We start from the raw sequence: 19,662 nt of genomic DNA on the forward strand, positions 1-19,662 counted from the left end.
GCGTGAGATAACCTGTGCAGAGGAGGCGTCGAGGCGGTGGCTGTGCGGGAACCTATGTTGTGAGACTGTGCTGTAGGGAGGCGGGTGTCATGAGTGCTGTGTGTGTGTGTGTGTGTGTGTGTGTGTGTGTGTGTGTGTGTGTGTGTGTGTGTCTATTCTTTCATATCTCGTTTGTTTTTCATCATCGCATCCAAAGCTTTCCTCAGATAAAAATAAACTAACAACTACATAAACTTTCTTCTAATAATATGAAAGAAGTAAAGGAATAACGAATAAGCATAAAAAATCAATAACACACACACACACACACACACACACACACACACACACACACACACACACACACACACACACACACACACACACACACACACACACACACATACACGATCCTTTTAAGCTGTCACTCCCTTCCTTTCACTTCCTTTCGTGTCATCCCTCAAAAGTCTTACAGGATTACATCACCTTTCATTACAAACCTACCCCCCACCCTTTCTCTCTCTCTCTCTCTCTCTCTCTCTCTCTCTCTCTCTCTCTCTCTCTCTCTCTCTCTCTCTCTCTCTCTCTCTCTCTCTCTCTCTCTCTCTCTCTCTCTCTCTCTCTCTCTCTCTCTCAATGTCATGTGAAAATCGCGTCCTCCATAACCTCCATTAAAAATACACCTGACAGAGAGAGAGAGAGAGAGAGAGAGAGAGAGAGAGAGAGAGAGAGAGAGAGAGAGAGAGAGAGAGAGAGAGAGAGAGAGGTGCCCATGACTTATCTGACCCTAAGTTCTAAGTTTCGAAGTCTATATAAGTGAATTTTTTTTTCGTGTTTACTATCTCTCCTTATCTCTCTCTTTCCCTAAACACCCAACAGCTCCTTGCCACGAAATGTGATGATGAAGGGATAAACTCCTGAACTTTCCCATCTCAACCTTTCAGACCAAACAAACATTTCAAAATCCGTTTTCGAAGTGGATACAATTGATTCTTTTTGCTTCACGTGGCCTCTCCGTAAACATCGTAACCTTCTCGTCTTAATCTGATACAAGGATTATGCGTGTACATTTAGCGCTGTGTTTCCTCCAGCATTTCCAGCGCGGATTAAAGGTTAAGACTAGCGTGACGAGATTCTCTGCTCCTGGTATTAGATTGTTCTTTGCATAGTTGTGTGTTAAAAGATGAATACTGAGTGTTAGTGTTGGAGTTAGTGAAGAAAATTTGGTTAAGATTACAACAGTGTCTGCAAAGTAGAGTGGACATACAAAAAGTGACATTATCGTACTAGAACTGTAAATATTATACAAAAAAAGTAACATTATCGTGCCACGGCAATAGGCCGGGAAGAGAAAATTATAGACATACAAAAAGTAACATTACCGTACCATATCAATACGTATCAATATTATTAATAGTAGTAGTAGTAGTAGTAGTAGTAGTAGTAATATAATAACTTCACCCTCCTTTGAGCCCAAATTCTATAGACAAAATTCTTATCAACATATTCGTTTTTTTTTTTTTTTTTCCCGGTAGAAGTGACATTGGCAAAAAAAAGGAAATAAATAAGAATGCATTATATACACCTGCAATGAACAACTCTATGAAAACTTGGATACACATAAACAAAGATACATACTTATATGAAAACCTATAGTGTGCATTAGTATGTCAGTGTTAGCGTGACCTGTGCTGTTGTAATGCTTTGTGTGGTGGGAAGGTGAAGGTGGCAGAAAGAGAGAGAGAGAGAGAGAGAGAGAGAGAGAGAGAGAGAGAGAGAGAGAGAGAGAGAGAGAGAGAGAGAGAGAGAGAGAGAGAGAGGTGTGTAGGCGTGTCTAGGAAACAAAAGGAGCGAAGGAGATAAGCGAAGAGGCGGAGGAGGAAAAATTACAAGGGAGGAAAAGGAAACCGGGAAAAAAAGAGAAAGAAGAAGAAAAACAAGAAAACTAGAAGAATTGATGATAGTTTGTGTTGCGGAATTTATGGATCACTACCTTGGTGTGCATTGAGGTCCCTGTGTGTGTGTGTGTGTGTGTGTGTGTGTGTGTGTGTGTGTGTGTGTGTGTGTGTGTGTGTGTGTGTGTGTGTGTGTGTGTGTGTGTGTGTGTGTGTGTGTTTACGTCCAATTCCAGGCCAGTTTTTGTTGACGTAAGATTTTATAGAGTGAAGGAAAGGTGAAAGAAAATAATCGGTTTAGCTTTTCAATCTTCCACGAATTCTGAGCCAAGGAGGATCTGATTTACCTTAACGGGAGAGAGAGAGAGAGAGAGAGAGAGAGAGAGAGAGAGAGAGAGAGAGAGAGAGAGAGAGAGAGAGAGAGAGAGTTTTGAACGGTGAAGCAAGTTGAAGGAAATAAGGAAGAGTGGGGAAGAGAAGAGGAGAAAGGGAGATTAGAGGAGGTTAAGAAAGAGTAAATATGATGAAAGGGAGACAAGCAGAGGAAAAAGAAAGATAAAATGGAAACATTATTATTATTATTATTATTATTATTATTATTATTATTATTATTATTATTATTATTATTATTATTATTATAACTACTACTACTACTACTACAACTACTACTACTACTACTACTACTACTACTACTACTACTACTACTATTACTATTACTACTACTGTTATTATTACCAAAGAAGCTACATTAAAAGAAAGAGAAAGCCTTTGAAGTTTTAGAAAAGTGTCCCCTCCTCCTCCTCCTCCTCCTCCTCCTCCTCCTCCTCCTCCTCCTCCTCCTCCTCCTCCTCCTCCTCCTCCTCAGTAAGCGGTTCGTGCTGCATGGAGGTCCGTGGTTCATCTTGCAATCCTGTCTGGTCACGAGGGCAGCGCTGGGCGGGGTTGTGAAGCAAAGAGGTTACTGAGGCGCGTTCTTTGGCTAATGGTGTGGCGGAAGCTCGGGGAATAGGAGACAATGGACGTTAATGAAGGTTTTGTAGAAATGTTTTTATTCTGATTTATTTATTTGTTTATTTAGTGTGACGTTAAATAAATCAAATCCATGAATGAAATCTGTGGAAAATATTGACAGAACGATAAAGTAAATTACGTGGATCGCGCTTTTTTTACTTTAGATTTATTGTAGATAAATAAAATGGAATAAAGTAAATAAATCAAATACAGTAAGTTCTCGTTAACTCGAAAATGAAGATAAAAAATAAATAAATAAACGCTTGCTACATTTCTTCTTCTTCTTCTTCTTCTTCTTCTTCTTCTTCTTCTTCTTCTTCTTCTTCTTCTTCTTCTTCTTCTTCTTCTTCTTCTACTACTACTACTACTACTACTACTACTACTACTACTACTACTACTACTACTACTACTACTACTACTACTACTACTACGTGTGTGTGTGTGTGTGTGTGTGTGTGTGTGTGTGTGTGTGTGTGTGTGTGTGTGTTCGTGTTTAATTTACGAAGTCTGGGTCATTTGAGAAACACACACACACACACACACACACACACACACACACACACACACACACACACACACACACACACACACACACACACACACACACACACACACACACACTCTACAAAAAAAAATAACCACACACACACACACATACACACACTCCTATTGTTTCCACCATTAAAAACAGATTAGGTCTCTAAAATAACACTAGAATCTTTCCCTCCCGTCAAAAAAAGAGGTAATCACACGCTTGGTATCACTGAGAATACAGAAAAAAAGAAAAAAAAAATCACTTCACTTCTACTTAAGACTTCTGGAATACCATGAGAAGTATTGAAAAGTATTGTATTCTCTTCAAAATGTATTTAAACTTGTAGTAAAAAAAAAATAGATTAGGGATTTAAGTACATATACATACATTCATACATACATACATTATCAAGTACGAGTACTCACTGATATGAAACTATTGAGAGAGAGAGAGAGAGAGAGAGAGAGAGAGAGAGAGAGAGAGAGAGAGAGAGAGAGAGAGAGAGAGAGAAACGTTTCTTCTCGAGTCTCTACCGGAAACCGTTACTGTTCTCCCACCGCTCCTCCTCCTCCTCCTCCTCCTCCTCCTCCTCCTCCTCCTCCTCCCAAGCACCTCGAGTAAGAACCTCCTGTCGTCTAAGGAGGAAGAGGTGTCAAGTGTGGAGTAAGAAATGAAGGAGGGGAGTAGGAAGTGGAGGAGGAGGAGGAGGAGGTAGTGATGTAGAGTGACGAGAAGAAGGAAATACGGTTTGACGAGGAGGAGGAGGAAGAGGAGGAGGAGGCACAACACGTGAAATAAGTAGGAGGTGGAAGAAGAAAGAATGAGGTGGAGGAGGAGATGCGGAACGAGGAGGAGGAGGAGTAGGAGGAGATACGGATTGACGAGGAGGAGGAAGAGGAAGAAGGGAAGAAAGAGATGTTAAAGGACATGAAGTGAGAAGAAGTCGGAAGAAGAGATGGTGGAAGGAAGAGGAGGAGGAGGAGAAGGAGGTGTAATGCGTGAAGAGAAGTAGGAGGCGGAGGAGGAGGTGGAGGAGCAGGAGGAGGGGTCGGTGGAATGCATGACGTAAGCGAGAGAGAGAGAGAGAGAGAGAGAGAGAGAGAGAGAGAGAGAGAGAGAGAGAGAGAGAGAGAGAGAGAGAGAGAGAGAGAGAAAGCAAGGCCTCCTCCGTACTGTTATGTTTACTGTGTGTGTGTGTGTGTGTGTGTGTGTGTGTGTGTGTGTGTGTGTGTGTGTGTGTGTGTGTGTGTGTGTCTACGCTTCACTGGGTCGCGGAGGGAAGGATAGGGTTGAGAGGAAGGGGGTTCAGGAGGGATAAGGGCTGGTAAGAGAGGGGGGAGTTCAGGGGATAAGGGTTGGTGAGGGAGGAAAAGGGGGGATTGAGGGGGCGGACAGGGTAGTAATTGAGGTTCAAGGAAAAGGCAGGTGCAAACAGAGAGAGAGAGAGAGAGAGAGAGAGAGAGAGAGAGAGAGAGAGAGAGAGAGAGAGAGAGAGAGGATAGCGTACTGATAAGCTGATGATAATGATAACGATGATTCCTTTACTTAGTTCAACTTTTGACTCATCATAGCAATACATCACTCGCCAGAGACACTTAGACTCCCAGACATGCACAGACACACATTTGAAACGATCTTACGCTATCTGCTTAAGAAATATCAGTCTAATACGTAATAAACACCTGGAATTTAGAGGAAGAGCAGATAATGTAGAAAATAATGTGTGGTAATAGAACTTACTACTACTACTACTACTATTACTACTACTACTACTATTACTATTACTACTATTATTACTACTACTACTACTACTACTACTACTACTACTAGTCACTGGTGTTTCTAATGTAAAATGGTTATTATTTCATTCTTTTCAAGCATTCGTTTTTATTTTCATTTCTCTCTCTCTCTCTCTCTCTCTCTCTCTCTCTCTCTCTCTCTCTCTCTCTCTCTCTCTCTCTCTCTCTCTCTCTCTCTCTCTCTCTCTCTCTCTCTCTCTCTCTCTGACCTGATGTGTGAAATAACTAAGCGTGTGGAATGAGCAGGTGTGTTAAAAGACAGGTGCGTGGAATGAAAGGTATGTGGAAGGACAGATACTACTACTACTACTACTACTACTACTACTACTACTACTACTACTACTACTACTACTACTACTACTACTACTACTACTACTACCGACTAATTCACTGATGCCACAATAATGACTGGATCTGTGTGTGTGTGTGTGTGCGTGTGTGCGTGTGTGTTCCCGCCCACCTTACTAGAACAGCGTAGCGTTGCCTGATAGACATTCTGGGGCGAAATGACACAGATTCCACTTTCTCCCCATCTGGGTATATGGGCCTAGCACGTAGAGAGAGAGAGAGAGAGAGTGAGAGAGAGAGAGAGAGAGAGAGAGAGAGAGAGAGAGAGAGAGAGAGAGAGAGAGAGAGAGAGAGAGAGTCAGGGGGCAGTGATGGGAAGACAAAAACAAAATACTGGGTAGATTAATTTTGTGCCAGGACGAAATGGGAAGATAATTAATGCGTTGTGAGAAATTTGGGAGATTATTTTGGGGAGAAATGAGGTAATGGTGCCTTTTTTTTTTATTGAGGGGGAGTTGAAATGAGGAGATTAGTTCACTGTCCTGGTGGGAAATGGGGAGTTTAGTTCAATATATTGGCAGAAATGGAGAGACTGTGATATTTTAGGAAGAACTGGAGAAATAGGGAATATTTTGGAGAAAGGAAGGGAATGTGGGGAGTATAGTTGTGAATCTACATTTGGGGAGTAGCAATAAGTTAATAGGGAGTGGGGAGGAGTTAGGAATTCGGGAGTGGTGCGGAGGTGAAAGGCGAGAGAGAGAGAGAGAGAGAGAGAGAGAGAGAGAGAGAGAGAGAGACATCGTGGGGAGTTTAGTTGAGGGGAAGGAATTGAGGAGTGGCGGTGAAGAGAGATGATCCGAGATGGGAGTGGGGAGAGAGAGAGAGAGAGACCTTTGAGGAGCGGTGGGGAGGAAGGGGAGGGAGGGGAGGGGTATGAATATAATTAGCGTGGACCGCCATACTGCGTCGTAGGCACGTGGAGGGCTGGAAGGGTAGGTGAGGGGAATACGCAACGCTGTAACTACACACACACACACACACACACACACACTAATTTGATCAACAATTTTTCTCCTGTAGTTATTCGTGTATCTGTTTTTGTTAGCGCCATATAGAGAAGGTTTTTGTTTTTGTTTTATTTTGTTTCCCTAATTGGTTTTATTGTATTTTATTTAGCTGTTGTATTTTTTTTTATTTTATCGGTTTTTTTTTTCTCTTATTATTTATTCATTCTTTTGTAATGTTGGGTTCCTTGGCATGTAGAAACAAATAATAGATAAATGAATACAGATAAACAAAACGCCTTACTAGTGTGTAGAAACATGATAAACAAGAAGTACCATAAAAAAAATAATTCAGTTCCCCAAGTAGTGATATCACAGACTCTACTAAATATCATGTCTATTTACTAATATCAGCACATGAGAACACAGGAACATAAAGGAAGCTAAAAAAAAAAAGAAAAATCACTAGGCCTACACGTGGCAGCCTCTCCATAAAAACCTACCTACCTACATCCATATTATCATCCCTATCTATAAGCTTATCTAATCTCTTAAAGCTCCCTATTGACGCGGGACTAACAGCCTGATAACTGAGTCTGGTCCTTTCATATACTCTACTGAAGACTTGAATCTGATGTTGAGTCTGTTACTGCATCTGTTCCTTTCGTCTACTCAATATACTCTGAGGTCCCAGTTAGGATTAAAGGTCGTTCTTTAGCTTTTCTATCATAGTTTACGCCTTAAGTTAATGTCTGTTCTTCTCATTCTCTATTGGAAACGTACGTCGTCTATTAAGTGCCCCGCAAAGATTAAGACCTGGGGATGTGATGCGTGGATGTCTGTGTGATGTTACGCCTTATTCTCCGGAGTGCTGTGTATATAATTTCTTTTATTCACCTGATGTACTTATCATTCATTACCTGTCATTACTTTTTGTCGTCGCCTTTCAGTCTTCATACATTCATAAAGCAACTGTACTTATTTCTTGTGTCATTCTCGTAATTCTCACTCATTCATAGGGTAACTGTTCTTATCATTGCTTGTGTCATTCTTTTCAGTTTTCATTCATTCGTGGTGTTACTCGTGCCTGTCATTACTTTTTGTCATTCTTTTCATTCTTCTTCATCTTCATAAGGTTACTGTTCTTATCTCTCATGTTATTCCATTCATTTTCCTCGTTTTTAGGTCAACTGTACTTATTTGTTGTGTCATTCTCTTTATTCTTCGCTCATTCATTCTCCTCATTACCTTCATTTTTCTTGATTTTGTATAACAACTTTACTTATTACTCGTGTCACTTCTTCACTCACACTACGAAGGATAAACAAACAACGTAGCGAAGACAGACCTTAAGAGACAGACGTGCACAATTTCTTGAGTGTTATAGGAGCTGATTAGATACAGATAAACGGAAAACATAAACAAGATAATGACAGCTTGACTGGTGAGTAATGACTGACCTGAGGTAGACTTAAGAAAAAGAAGAAAAAGAAAAAGAAGAGAAGGTCACTGTTTTCTCTCTCTCTCTCTCTCTCTCTCTCTCTCTCTCTCTCTCTCTCTCTCTCTCTCTCTCTCTCTCTCTCTCTCTCTCTCTCTCTCCTTGGTTTTAGGAATGATTAGGTAAAGGGTTAAGTGTGAAGCATAAACACTTTCAAGACACACTTCGTAATTTTCTTATATCCTCTTGGCCTATTCTCCTTTTGGGAATGACATCCTCTCTCTCTCTCTCTCTCTCTCTCTCTCTCTCTCTCTCTCTCTCTCTCTCTCTCTCTCTCTCTCTCTCTCTCTCTCTCTCTCTCTCTCTCTCTCTCTCTCGTCTTCTTTTTGTTCCCCTTGTCCAGAATTCCTCCTACATAAAAAAATAAATCAGGTTTTTGTATTATTCCTCACGTCATCTCCTTAGTTGTTCATCTTCTTCATTGAAAAAAGAGATATTTTGTCCATATTTATCATTCCTCTTCTCATTCTCCTCACGCTTCTCCTCTCCTCCTCTTAACCTCTTCGTTCTTCCTCTCCCCAGTAAAGAACTAATTTATTTTAAAGGATGCGGAATGTTAGAAAAAAAGAATAGCGTGGAAATCTTACTAAATAGGAGAACTGGAAAATGATGCAAATGGAAGAACGCGACAAAGTAAATTTAAGATAGGAAAGTTAGACGAGGAATGAGGAAAAGTTAAAGAAATGTGATCTGTCATTTCTTGCGTTCTTCCTTCGTTCTTCTATCAAACTTGGAAACGCTAAGGACCATATTCTTAAACACTTCTTCACCGCACCTCCACTACTCTGAAAAGGCTCTGGTTGATATTACACGGATTTTTAAGGCCATTTTTACGGTTTTCGTGTTATATTAACTAGATTTCCACATAATTAACCTGAGAAGCACTCTGAACCAGGCTAATCTTATCTTTGTGGCCTCTGAGGATAGTGGTGAGAGAGCAGAGCGTTTCAGAATACAGGCCTGTGTTTGCCAAGCTACGTAGGGGAGATTAAGTTAAGTAGTGTCTGATAAGGTTAGGAATGGTTAAGTTAGGGTGTGTCTGCTAAAGTTAGGAGAGATTAAGTTAGGATGTGCTTGTTAAGTTTACATATGGGAGGTTGTGTTAAATCTGCTAAGGCTAAGAGAGGTTAAGTAAGGATGTGTTTGCTAAGGTTACGTAGGAGAGGTTATGTTAGGTTTTGTCTGCTAAGGTTAGGAGAGGTTAAGTTTGCTGACCTGACGTAGGGGAGGTTAAGATACTGTCTGGTAAGGTTGGGAGAGGTTCAGTTATGTGTCTACTAAGCTTAGAAATTATGTGTCTGGTAAGGCTGGGAGAGCTTCAGTTATGTGTCTACTAAGCTTCCTATTGATGTACCTATAACTGTCACACAACGTACATATGCTGGTCTGGATTAGAAGAAGACGTGAGGCATATCCACACCTATCCGTCTCTCCTCTAACGTGTCATTATAACGCGTCATTATAACACATTCGCCTGTACGGGTGTTCTGAGTGAGTGACAGAGGGAGGAGGTGGAAGAGGAAGAGGTGGTTACGTGAAGGAGGAGGAGGAGGAAGTAACGTCGAGGTTGTCACTGTATCTTTTTAAGTGACCGTATTTTTAGTCGCGTTCCTGTGGTGAAAGGATGTTACGTTAGCGGTGTGTGTGTGTGTGTGTGTGTGTGTGTGTGTGTGTGTGTGTGTGTGTGTGTGTGTGTGAGGGAGTGTTGTGCGAAAGGAAGGAAGAGATTGAAAGACGGAAGACAGAGAGAGCGAGAGAGAGAGAGAGAGAGAGAGAGAGAGAGAGAGAGAGAGAGAGAGAGAGAGAGAGAGAGAGAGAGAGAGAGAGAGAGAAAGGACAGGTATTTTGTGTATGTTTGCTGGTGAGTGGATAGGTGTGTAGGTGTGTGATTGGCTGTGGGAAGGGAGAAAAGAAAGAAAGACAGAAGAGCAAATTAAAGGAAGAGAGAGAGAGATAAATCACAGGTATTTTGTTTGTGTGTCTGAGTGGATGGGTGTGTTAGTGTTTGTGCGTGTGTGCGTGCGCGTAGGTACGTGTGTGTGTGTGTGTGTGTGTGTGTGTGTGTGTGTGTGTGTGTGTGTGTGTGTGTAGGTGTGAGTGATTATGTTAAAGAAGATGGAATGGCAAACGAAAGGAAGAGAGAGAGAAAGGATAGGTCTGTTCATGTGTGTGTGTGTGTGTGTGTGTGACTATGTGGGTGTGTAGGTGAGTGGGCAGTGGGAGTGGGTGGTGAGAGTAATGTTCGTGGGGAGACATTCCTTTATAGGTGGTTGAGTGGATGACAGTGGGGGAAGCTCAGGGACAGGTAAGAAATGGCCACTGACTCGCTAATAGATTGCATAGTTTTGACTTTATGGGCAGAGATTGTACTGGTAGGGATAGGGAAGGGGATGGGGGGAAGGTTTGCTGGTTTGTTTGTGTGTGGGAGTGGAAGGGTAAGGTTTGTTTGTGTGGGGAGGTGGAGGTGGAGGTGGGAGGGGCACGGTCAGGAGGTGGAAAGGAGGAACCAACATTTATATCTGAATGAGAATCTTAATTTCCTTCCTCACGGTTTGCTGGTTCGTGTGTGTGTGTGTGTGTGTGTGTGTGTGTGTGTGTGTGTGTGTGTGTGTGTGGTCAGTCTTGTGGTTCGCGTCCCCGCCCGTCGTCGCCTCCAGGACCAGATGGAAGAGTGTAACTAGTGTCTGTATGTCTGTATGTCTGTAGTCCTCAGTCTCTCCCTTGGACACCTGCCTTCACACCCGCCCAATTAAAGGCTGTGTGACCTGGCTGACCTGTCGCGGTTTTATGACAAGAACGTTTTCTCTCTCTCTCTCTCTCTCTCTCTCTCTCTCTCTCTCTCTCTCTCTCTCTCTCTCTCTCTCTCTCTCTCTCTCTCTCTCTCTCTCTCTCTTCCAGTCCCGCAGCCTCCCTGTCCTCGTTCTTGTTCTCCTCTTACTCTTCCTCCTTCCTATCTTAGTCCTCCAGGTCCTCCTCCTCTTCCTCGTGTTTGTCCTTGCTGCCCTCCTCCTCCTCCTCCTCCTCCTCCTTCTCCTCCCTCTGTGCCCGTATAGGTTGTAGGAGGCCTCGTCGGCAGGCTTAAGAGACCAGTTACTCGTTTTGGATAGAAATAAAGATAATAAAGATAGGAAAAATTGTGGCCGCCGCTCGCCTTCCTCACCAGACGCAGCGGGAGAGGCGCGGCACGAGTAAACACACGTTCGAAAAGGAAAACATAATGAATTCTTTCTCTGCCTGACATTTTTTTTTTATTCCTTACCGTTTTTCAGACACAATTTTGTAGTGAGGTATGTTATTTAGTTTTGTAGCATGGAAAATATTAAAATGAACGTCTTATTCTCTCCTTTTCTCTAGACGTCCATGCAAACTATATATATATTTTTTTTTTTTATAATGACTGTTACCAAAGGACAATCATAATAATAAAAGACTCAGTAAGAAATAAAGGAAAAAGGAAGAAGATGTAACGTGAATTTCAGGATGATGATTGATACAAAAAAAAAAAAAAAAGAAAGAAAAGAAAATTTGTGATATCCTTGAGATGAGGAAAAACGTGAAAGATTGTGATGCTAATAAAAGAAGAGAGAGGGAGGGGAAAAAATAGTGATATCGAGAATGTAAAAAGATAATCGATAGGGAAAGATAATACGCGAAATGCAACACGTAAGAATAACTCGTGATAATAGTGACATTTAATGAGAGAGAGAGAGAGAGAGAGAGAGAGAGAGAGAGAGAGAGAGAGAGAGAGAGAGAGAGAGAGAGAGAGAGAGAGAGAGAGAGGAAAAGGCTTGGAGTTCAGTAAAACAAATGATGGTGATGATAATAATAATAATAATAATAATAATAATAACAACAACAACAACAACAACAACAACAACAACAACAACAACAACAATAATAATAATATCCAAATGAAAAAACAAACAAGAGAGAGTAACAATAACAATCAACACAAGGCAAAGTCATTACAGTTATCGACTCCAAACCGTGACACCCGCGCCCTTTAAACCCTCGCCAGGTGTGTCTGTGGGAGGAAGGCGGCTCAGGTGTGGCAGCCTCGAGGCCAGCCAGGTATCGCGGTGGGGGGATTAAGCGATCAGATTCCCCTTAGTGGCTGGGCAGGAGGAGGAGGAGGAGGAGGAGGAGGAGGTTACCGCATCCAGCACCAAGCAACTCCTCTCCGTAAGTTTGTAAGAGAAGGGCGGGAGGATAGAGAGGAACGCCATTGCAAAGAAAACGGGAATGTAAACTTAAGGTATGCAGTGTAAAGAAGATGGTGTGACAATCCAAACACACACACACACACACACACACACACACACACACACACACACACACACACACACACACACACACACACACACACACACACGCCACGTCCATCCACTTCACGAAATAATCAGGAACCTTGAGCCGCATCACGACCACGGACACGGACAAAACAGAGGAACTGACGCACGTACGGACATGCCAGCCGGATTTCGAAACCCTTCTTTTCTTCCTCATTCACTCACTCACTCTTTCCATCGACTTCGCCTTTTTATTCCTACTCCTGCTTCCTTCCTCTCCTTTACTTACCTCCTCCTCCTCCTCCTCCTCCATCACTCCTTTACTCACGCCGGCGACTTTACTCTGACCTTGAGGGAATACAGACAAACAGCGGACGGGAACCGCAGGCGATCACCACACCCGCTGCGCCTCTGATGGCTGGGACCTTGGCGGGCGCGGGTGTCTTGTCGCGGCGCCCTAGGATGCACCGACCCGCGTTGAAAGCTTGCCTTGATTGCGTTGACTCTATCCTGAGCGTGGGGACATCGATCAAGGGGGTTAAGTGGTAAATAGGGGGGTAAGGGGTAAGGGTGGTGTGAGTGAGGTGTGTCTCCGTCAGGTGCTAATAAGGGGCTACCTGTCACCTCTTATGGCACCTGGATTTCTCGTGAGGCTGCTTATCTACAGGTGTTCTCGTAGTTCACTGGATTTTTTTTTCTGTCTCTCTCCTTCTCTTGTTTGTCGTGTTTCTCTTTTCTTTTTCTCTCTTCTCGTCTTTCGTGTCGTTTCATCTCTTGTCTCTCTTTCTCGTTACGTCTCGTCTCTCTGTCATTTCGTCTCACCTCTTCTCCTTGTCTCCTCTTCCTTTTCCTTCTTCCTCTTTACTGCCCCACGAACCTCATAATGATCAAGAGTGTCTGGTACTTTTTGTTATCTACCTTTGTGCTCCTTTATGTTGCAGTTGCCGGAAGTGAATATGATGCCATAATAAAACTTTAACCTTATCTCCGTATCTTGTCCACATCCTGCTGTTAATTAGATAAGAAGTTCAAGATACGATAGAATACTTATGGTAAATCCAGCAGGGGACTTCAATCCCTGTAAAGTTAGGTTAGAAGGAGCAGAATGAGGGAGAATGCCACGTGATGTATGTTAGGTAGGTTTCATTTCGCCCCGTTAAGGTAGACTAGTAACTCTTTATCATGTGTATCTTATCTTCGTAGCGGTATCTTGGTGACGCAGGAGTCTAACTATTCATGCAGTGTTTTGTGCGGCGTGGTACATACTCGTAGGGCGTAGAGGTCGTCCCGCGGTGGTCATTTGTGTGTGTTTTAGTTCGTGTCGTTATTGTCGTTGTTATCGTTATTATCATCGTCGTCTGAGTTTTTTTGATAGTTTCGCGGCAGTGGTCGTGTAACAGTGTGCGTTGTGATTCTCCGCGTCCTTTTCGTATTCGTTATATTCGTCCCCGTCGTCGTTCTCCGCCTCCTTCTCTTTGTTGACACGTAATGATGTTGTTCCTCTTCTCTCTCGTTCTCTCTTCTACACACACACACATCATTAGTCACTTGTCTAATATCTTGCATACACAGAGATGCGTGTACACCCTAACAGTGCACACACAGGGAGGCGGCAGTGGTACACACACACACACACACACACACACACAGAAAACGACGCACCTCCCTTCCTTGCCTTCCACTCCTGCGGGCCTCGTGGTGAAGGGGCCGCAGGAGGAAGGGGAGAGAAGACAGGAGAGCAGAGAGAGAGGAGAGGCAGGGGAGGCAGAGACACCGCACCCATGTTTGGAGACTTGTTCATCCACCGGGGTATTTTGTGCAGCCAGGAAGTCCCTCCGTGAAGCCTTGGACCGTTCACTCACTTTGTTCATTAAGACAATACCGGACCAGTTGTCTTTTCATCTCCCAAATGCGCAATGTAACTGTGATCTTGGGCAGCGCTTTCTTCCGATCCCGTGTGTTGTCTAAGAATGAGGAAAAAGGAATAGGGAGAGGCGCTTTAAGTTAGTACCTGTATCGCGGCCCTGATATTGACGTTCGTGTGTTCGTGTGTCGTGTCTAGTGTCTGCGCCTGTGTGCTGTGCCGGCGTGAGGGAGGAGGTCACGGTGCTGGCGTGTCAAGATGCTAAGTGTGTCGCTTTCAGGGAAGTGAAGGAGAGACTAAGATAAGAAAAAGTGTTGTGCTGAGGGTTCCCGTTAAAAAGATGGGCGTGTGATGCGTGGGGGAGGAGATGAGATGATTCACCTCCACCCACGTCCTCCCATCCACGCCTCCTCCAGGATCTTGGTCCTTAAAGAGACTGAAGTGTGTGCGCCGAGGCGGTGGTGTGGCGAGCGGCGATGCGGCACTGTTGGTGAGGCCGTGTTGTGAGGCCCTTTGGTGAGGCAAGGCGAGGGGTGACTCTCCCCCGCCGCCTGCCGCCCCCCGCCTTCATCATGTTGTCACTCATTAACGCGTCCCTGGGTAGGTGTTGTTGTCCACTGGGTCACGCTGGGTCACAGTGGGTCATGTCAGTGAGGTATTGTCATAAGGCATTGTGCTGTTGGTGCTACGCCCTCCGCCGGGTCATGCTGTAGAAAACGTGTAGGTGGAGGGAAGGAGGGAGGGGAGCTTCAAAGACCTTCAGGGGAGGGAGAGGCGAGGTCTTGCCCACACCCGAGGCCTGATGTCTTTTTTGTTTGTTTCCATTTAGACGGAGAGTTAGCGAAGCCTAGTGAGTCAGCCGCCCCCAGCGAGAACACCACCACCATCACCACCACCCCACCTCCCTTCCCCACCCCCGCGGTCTCCTCCCCTACCGGTGGGGCTCCCCGCCTTAAACGCCCCACCTTCCTACCAATCAAGAACCATGCCCGCCCTGCTCTCACTTCCTATGACAAGCAATCTCCCGTCGGATCTGGCAAGGGATTGGAGGAGAGATCGCATGTGTCCCTCCCCCTTGGTAGGAGCGCCACTCAGAGAACACCCTCATGCTCGTCCCTCGGCAGCCTACCCAATAGCATGTACCAGCTACCTGCAGGTGCGAGGTTGACCACTTCTTGTCTTCCAAAAACTAGTCTTATGTATGTTATTTGCATGATTACACTTGCACCTCCTGTTATTTATATTGTGCTCGAGCTTTCCTGCCCCTAACGCGCCCCTCACTCCCGGCGCTCTGCCCCTCTTGCTTGGTGGCTTCGTTGCCCTGTTGCTACTAATCCTTGGAGCACGACCGCTTCGCCTCCCCGTGCCGCCTGGCGGGGACACGCGGTGCCCCGGGGTCACCGTGGCTGCCGGTCACCAATGGCCAGCCACCGAGGCCCCGATGCCTGCCCTACTGCAGGCGCCCGGCCAGCCGCGTGTCCCCGTGGCGGTGCAGCAGGGTCGGGTCGCCACCCGATCCGCGACTACCGGGCGGCTAGGCAACACCTTTTACGGGTGCCCTGCCGCCCTGCCGCCCTGCTGCACCGCCACCTGGCACGGCAAGGCGGGACGCTCCTGCTCACGCAACTCTTCCAGTTTCTCTTCCAAATGCTTCCCGCCCCAAGGCTCTCCCCGCCTCATTCTCTGCCCCTTAACCCAGCCTCTATGGGCGCCGCAGCGTTCTTTTTACCGCATTGTAATGATATTTTGTTTCAACAGTGACGACGCCTACGGTGCCGACTTCAAGTGCCGGCACCGTGGCTGGCGTCACTGTGGTGACGTCGGCAATCACTTCCACTGGCGCCACCACCACCACCACCTCCGCCGTCACCACCACCACACCGCGGGGTCCCACAGCTGCTAGTGATGTCCTGGTCTCCCGCAGGAACAAGGCTCTCTATGGTGAGTACCCATGCTTTTATATTCTTGTGTCACGGGGCCGGGGGAAGGGAAGTAGTCCATCGTGAGGGACGGGGAGGCTGAGTCGCGTGTGGTGCCTGCAGGCGCCGCGGCACGTGGCGGGACGGCGGCGCTTAGTCTCGGGTGTTAACTTCATCGCTTGCGCCAGTTTGTCGGGATCCGCCAAGGTCAGCAGGGGTGAGGGCTGGGGCTTCAGGGTCGTGACGTGGGGCGGGGACAGCCGGTGTGGGTTAGGGCGAGTTAGGGGCGTCGGGCTTGGGGTGAGGGCGAGTGGGGAGGCGGACGGGCGAGGAGTGGGGGCAGGCGGGCGTGGGGTGGGGGCGAACGGGGAGACGGGCGTGCGTGGGGTGAGGGCTGGCGAGGCACACATCCCGCTCCATTAAGTGTAGTGTTCACAGGACCTCATGGAGCGTTAAGCGTGCGAACCCACCTCCTCTTCCTTGTCCTCACATCCGCGGCCGTAAAACTACGTGTATTCCTCCCTTCATGCTGCACAGCCCCTTTGATCAATTACTGCAGCGCCGCACACCAATAACAGCCTTTCGGAGCACGCTGGTGGGCACTGGACCGGGACGTGAGAGGAACCGCCGAGAAGAAAACACTGGGGCGGCGTGGAGGGGGAAGGGGCAGTGGTGGGCGGCGTGGAGAGGCGGAGGGGCAGCAGTGGGCGGCATGACAGACGAGGCGGCGCTTGTGATGCGGCCGCCAGATGGTGCAGCGGTGCCTGTTTGGTCCAGGCCACGGGATACAAAGCCCCGCCGACCCACCTGCCACCGGGCTCCTGCTGGGGGGTATGTGGGGCGCCTGTGTATTTGTGTGTGCCGTCATGGCCTTGAACGCGAACACTGACACGCGGTGATGGAAACAACGCGCCGCTGAAAGGAAACAGAATACACAGAAGGAAACAGCGAGATAAAAGATGAAAGGATACACATAAACAATAGATGATAAAGGTGAAGGAAAGTATACACTGAGAATTTATATACGAAGAGTAACAATACAAAGCATATGAAAGGCAAAAAGAAAAACAAGGACATAGACATAAGAGATAAACGAAGGGGAAGAAAGTGAAAATGATGAAGTGAAGAGGAGAAACGTAATGCAGATAATACATAAATGAAATTAAACAAAAAAATATATTGATTAAAGTAAAAAATAACGAACTCACAGAAAGACAACGAAATAAAAAAAAATGAAAAACACAACACAACCCGATACAACACAAACACTCAAACACAACCGTCTAAATTTCAAGCACACACAGCAAACTCTTTCTCCTCCTCATTCCTTCTACAATTCCACCTCCCTTTATTCGACCTCTTCTTCCCCTTCCCTTCCTACGGTTTCTCCTCGCTGACTCCTGCCCTTTAGCGGAGACGAAAGCACAAATAGCAGCAGCAGCAGTAGCAGTAGAGGTAGCAGGAGCAGTAGCAGTAGCAGGAGTGGTATCAACAACATGTCTGTAAAATGAAACTCCTTTTGAAATTGCAACAGATAGAAAACGGGAGGGTGATGGAGGAGATTGTGGCTTTCCTCCTCCTCCTCCTCCTCCTCCTCCTCCTCCTCCTCCTCCTCCTCCTCCTCCCCCAGTGCCGTCCTATCATGAAGTCCCGCTGAATAAGGAAAAGGGAACATTAAAAGAAACGATAAGCAGATGATTAAATTAACGATGAAAAGGTTCTCCGAGTATTTTAGCGTCTCTTGGTGATGATTGTGATGATGGTGGTGATGATGGTGACTGTTTAGTGTTCGTGTGTGAGGTGCATCATTTCTCTCTCTGTCTCTCTCTCTCTCTCTCTCTCTCTCTCTCTCTCTCTCTCTCTCTCTCTCTCTCTCTCTGAATGTGTAGTAAAAATCAGGGATAAAGATGAGATGGTTGTCATAATTAGAGGAGAGAGAGAGAGAGAGAGAGAGAGAGAGAGAGAGAGAGAGAGAGAGAGAGAGAGATGAGTACTTGACGGACAAAAGATGAGGTGAAGGAAGAGGTGAGAGGTCAAATGGAAGAAGAAGGAGGAGGAGAGAATAGTAAGGAGGAAAGGAAGAGAAGAGGTAATAGTGAGGTAAGGGAAGAATAGATGAGACTGTAGAAAGGGTAGAAGAGGAGGAGGAGGAGGAGGAGGAGAAGGAGACATAGGGAGGAAAGGAAGAAGTTTACATAAGCGACCGGTTTTGGAGGGAAACTCAAGCCTTCCTCCTCCTCCTCCTCCTCCTCCTCCTCCTCCTCCTCCTCCTCCTCCTCCTCCTCCTCCTCCTCCTCCTCCTCCTCCTCCTCCTCCTCCTCTAATAGTTCTTCCCCTCCCCTTCCTCTTATCCCTCTCCTTATCTTCTTACTTTCTTCCCCATTCCTCCTTTCTTCTCGCTTCCTTCATATTTTCTTCAATCTCTATTTTTCTCTCCTCTCTTAAGGATTCTCTTACACGGTTTGCCTTTTATTTATTTTTTTTATGTACACTTCTTCTTCTTCTTCTTCTTCTTCTTCTTCTTCTTCTTCTTCTTCTTCTTCTTCTTCTTCTTCTTCTTCTTCTTCTCTTTCTTTCCTTCATTCTTGTCTTTTCTCGAACATTTTTGCTTCATCTCTCTCTCTCTCTCTCTCTCTCTCTCTCTCTCTCTCTCTCTCTCTCTCTCTCTCTCTCTCTCTCTCTCTCTCTCTCTCTCTCTCTCTCATATTTGAACATCTTCCTCCTCCTCCTCCTCCTCCTCCTCCTCCTCCTCCTCCTCCTCCTCCTCCTCCTCCTCCTCCTCCTCCTCCTCCTGCAATATTGAAACCCGCCATAAAAGATGACATATTTGAAAGATAACGATGTGTGGGTGGGTCACGGTACGGTGAAGGGGTGATGGGTGTCTGTAGAAGGCGCTGAAGGGACTGAGGTGTTGGTGGTGGTGGTGGTGGTAATGGTGGTGGTGGTGAAAGGGGTGACAGTGAAAGGGGAGAGAGAGGGAAAGATGATTGGGAGGATAAGGGTGAAGGGTAGATAGATAAGGATTTAATAGTAGGGTGAATATGGGAGAGAGAGAGAGAGAGAGAGAGAGAGAGAGAGAGAGAGAGAGAGAGAGAGAGAGAGAGAGAGAGGTATGGTTGAGGTGAGTGTAGGGGATAAATCTTTAAATATTCAGTGTGTTGATACTTTGAGAGAGAGAGAGAGAGAGAGAGAGAGAGAGAGAGAGAGAGAGAGAGAGAGAGAGAGAGAGAGAGAGAGAGAAGGAAGACAAGAAGAATAAATGAAGACTTGAGAAAAAAGTTTGGAGAGGAAGAGAAGCAAAGAAGAATAGGGAGATAATTAGATAAGATTAAAGAGTAGAGGAAATGAAGAAAAAAAATCTTAGGTGCAGGGAAAGATAACAAGAGAGGATTGAGAGATAAGTCGAATATGCGATGAAGGAAAGGGACGTGAAGGAAGAGGAGGAAGGAAGTAAGTGGAGGAGGAGGAGGAGGAGGAGGAGAAGAGTTGAGGCCACAGTGACACTCAACACCAGTAATGGAGGTGGTGTGACTGGTATTGTGGTGGAGGGGTGGACTCTCTCTCTCTCTCTCTCTCTCTCT

General features: G+C 45.6%; 1 protein-coding gene across 4 annotated transcripts in view; it reads left to right on the forward strand.

Annotated features, from left to right (window-relative positions):
- The first annotated feature begins 13,584 nt into the window (after positions 1 to 13,584).
- The window catches only part of LOC135111685 (rho GTPase-activating protein 21-A-like), an 87,740-nt gene continuing 81,662 nt past the window's right edge, over positions 13,585 to 19,662 (forward strand). Inside the window, exons 1-4 of one of the 4 annotated variants that reach the window (XM_064025269.1) lie at positions 13,585 to 13,600; positions 14,443 to 14,762; positions 14,992 to 15,318; positions 15,921 to 16,103. In XM_064025269.1, the coding sequence (XP_063881339.1) occupies positions 14,735 to 14,762; positions 14,992 to 15,318; positions 15,921 to 16,103 (538 nt within the window). In that variant the 5' untranslated portion in view covers positions 13,585 to 13,600; positions 14,443 to 14,734. Of the gene's footprint in view, positions 13,601 to 13,983; positions 14,763 to 14,991; positions 15,319 to 15,920; positions 16,104 to 19,662 lie in introns of those variants that run through there. The other 3 variants (XR_010273873.1, XM_064025271.1, XM_064025270.1) reach the window with 3 other exon arrangements.

Source organism: Scylla paramamosain, chromosome 22, assembly GCF_035594125.1.
Source record: "Scylla paramamosain isolate STU-SP2022 chromosome 22, ASM3559412v1, whole genome shotgun sequence".
In the NCBI taxonomy this organism is placed as follows: Eukaryota; Metazoa; Arthropoda; class Malacostraca; order Decapoda; family Portunidae; genus Scylla; species Scylla paramamosain.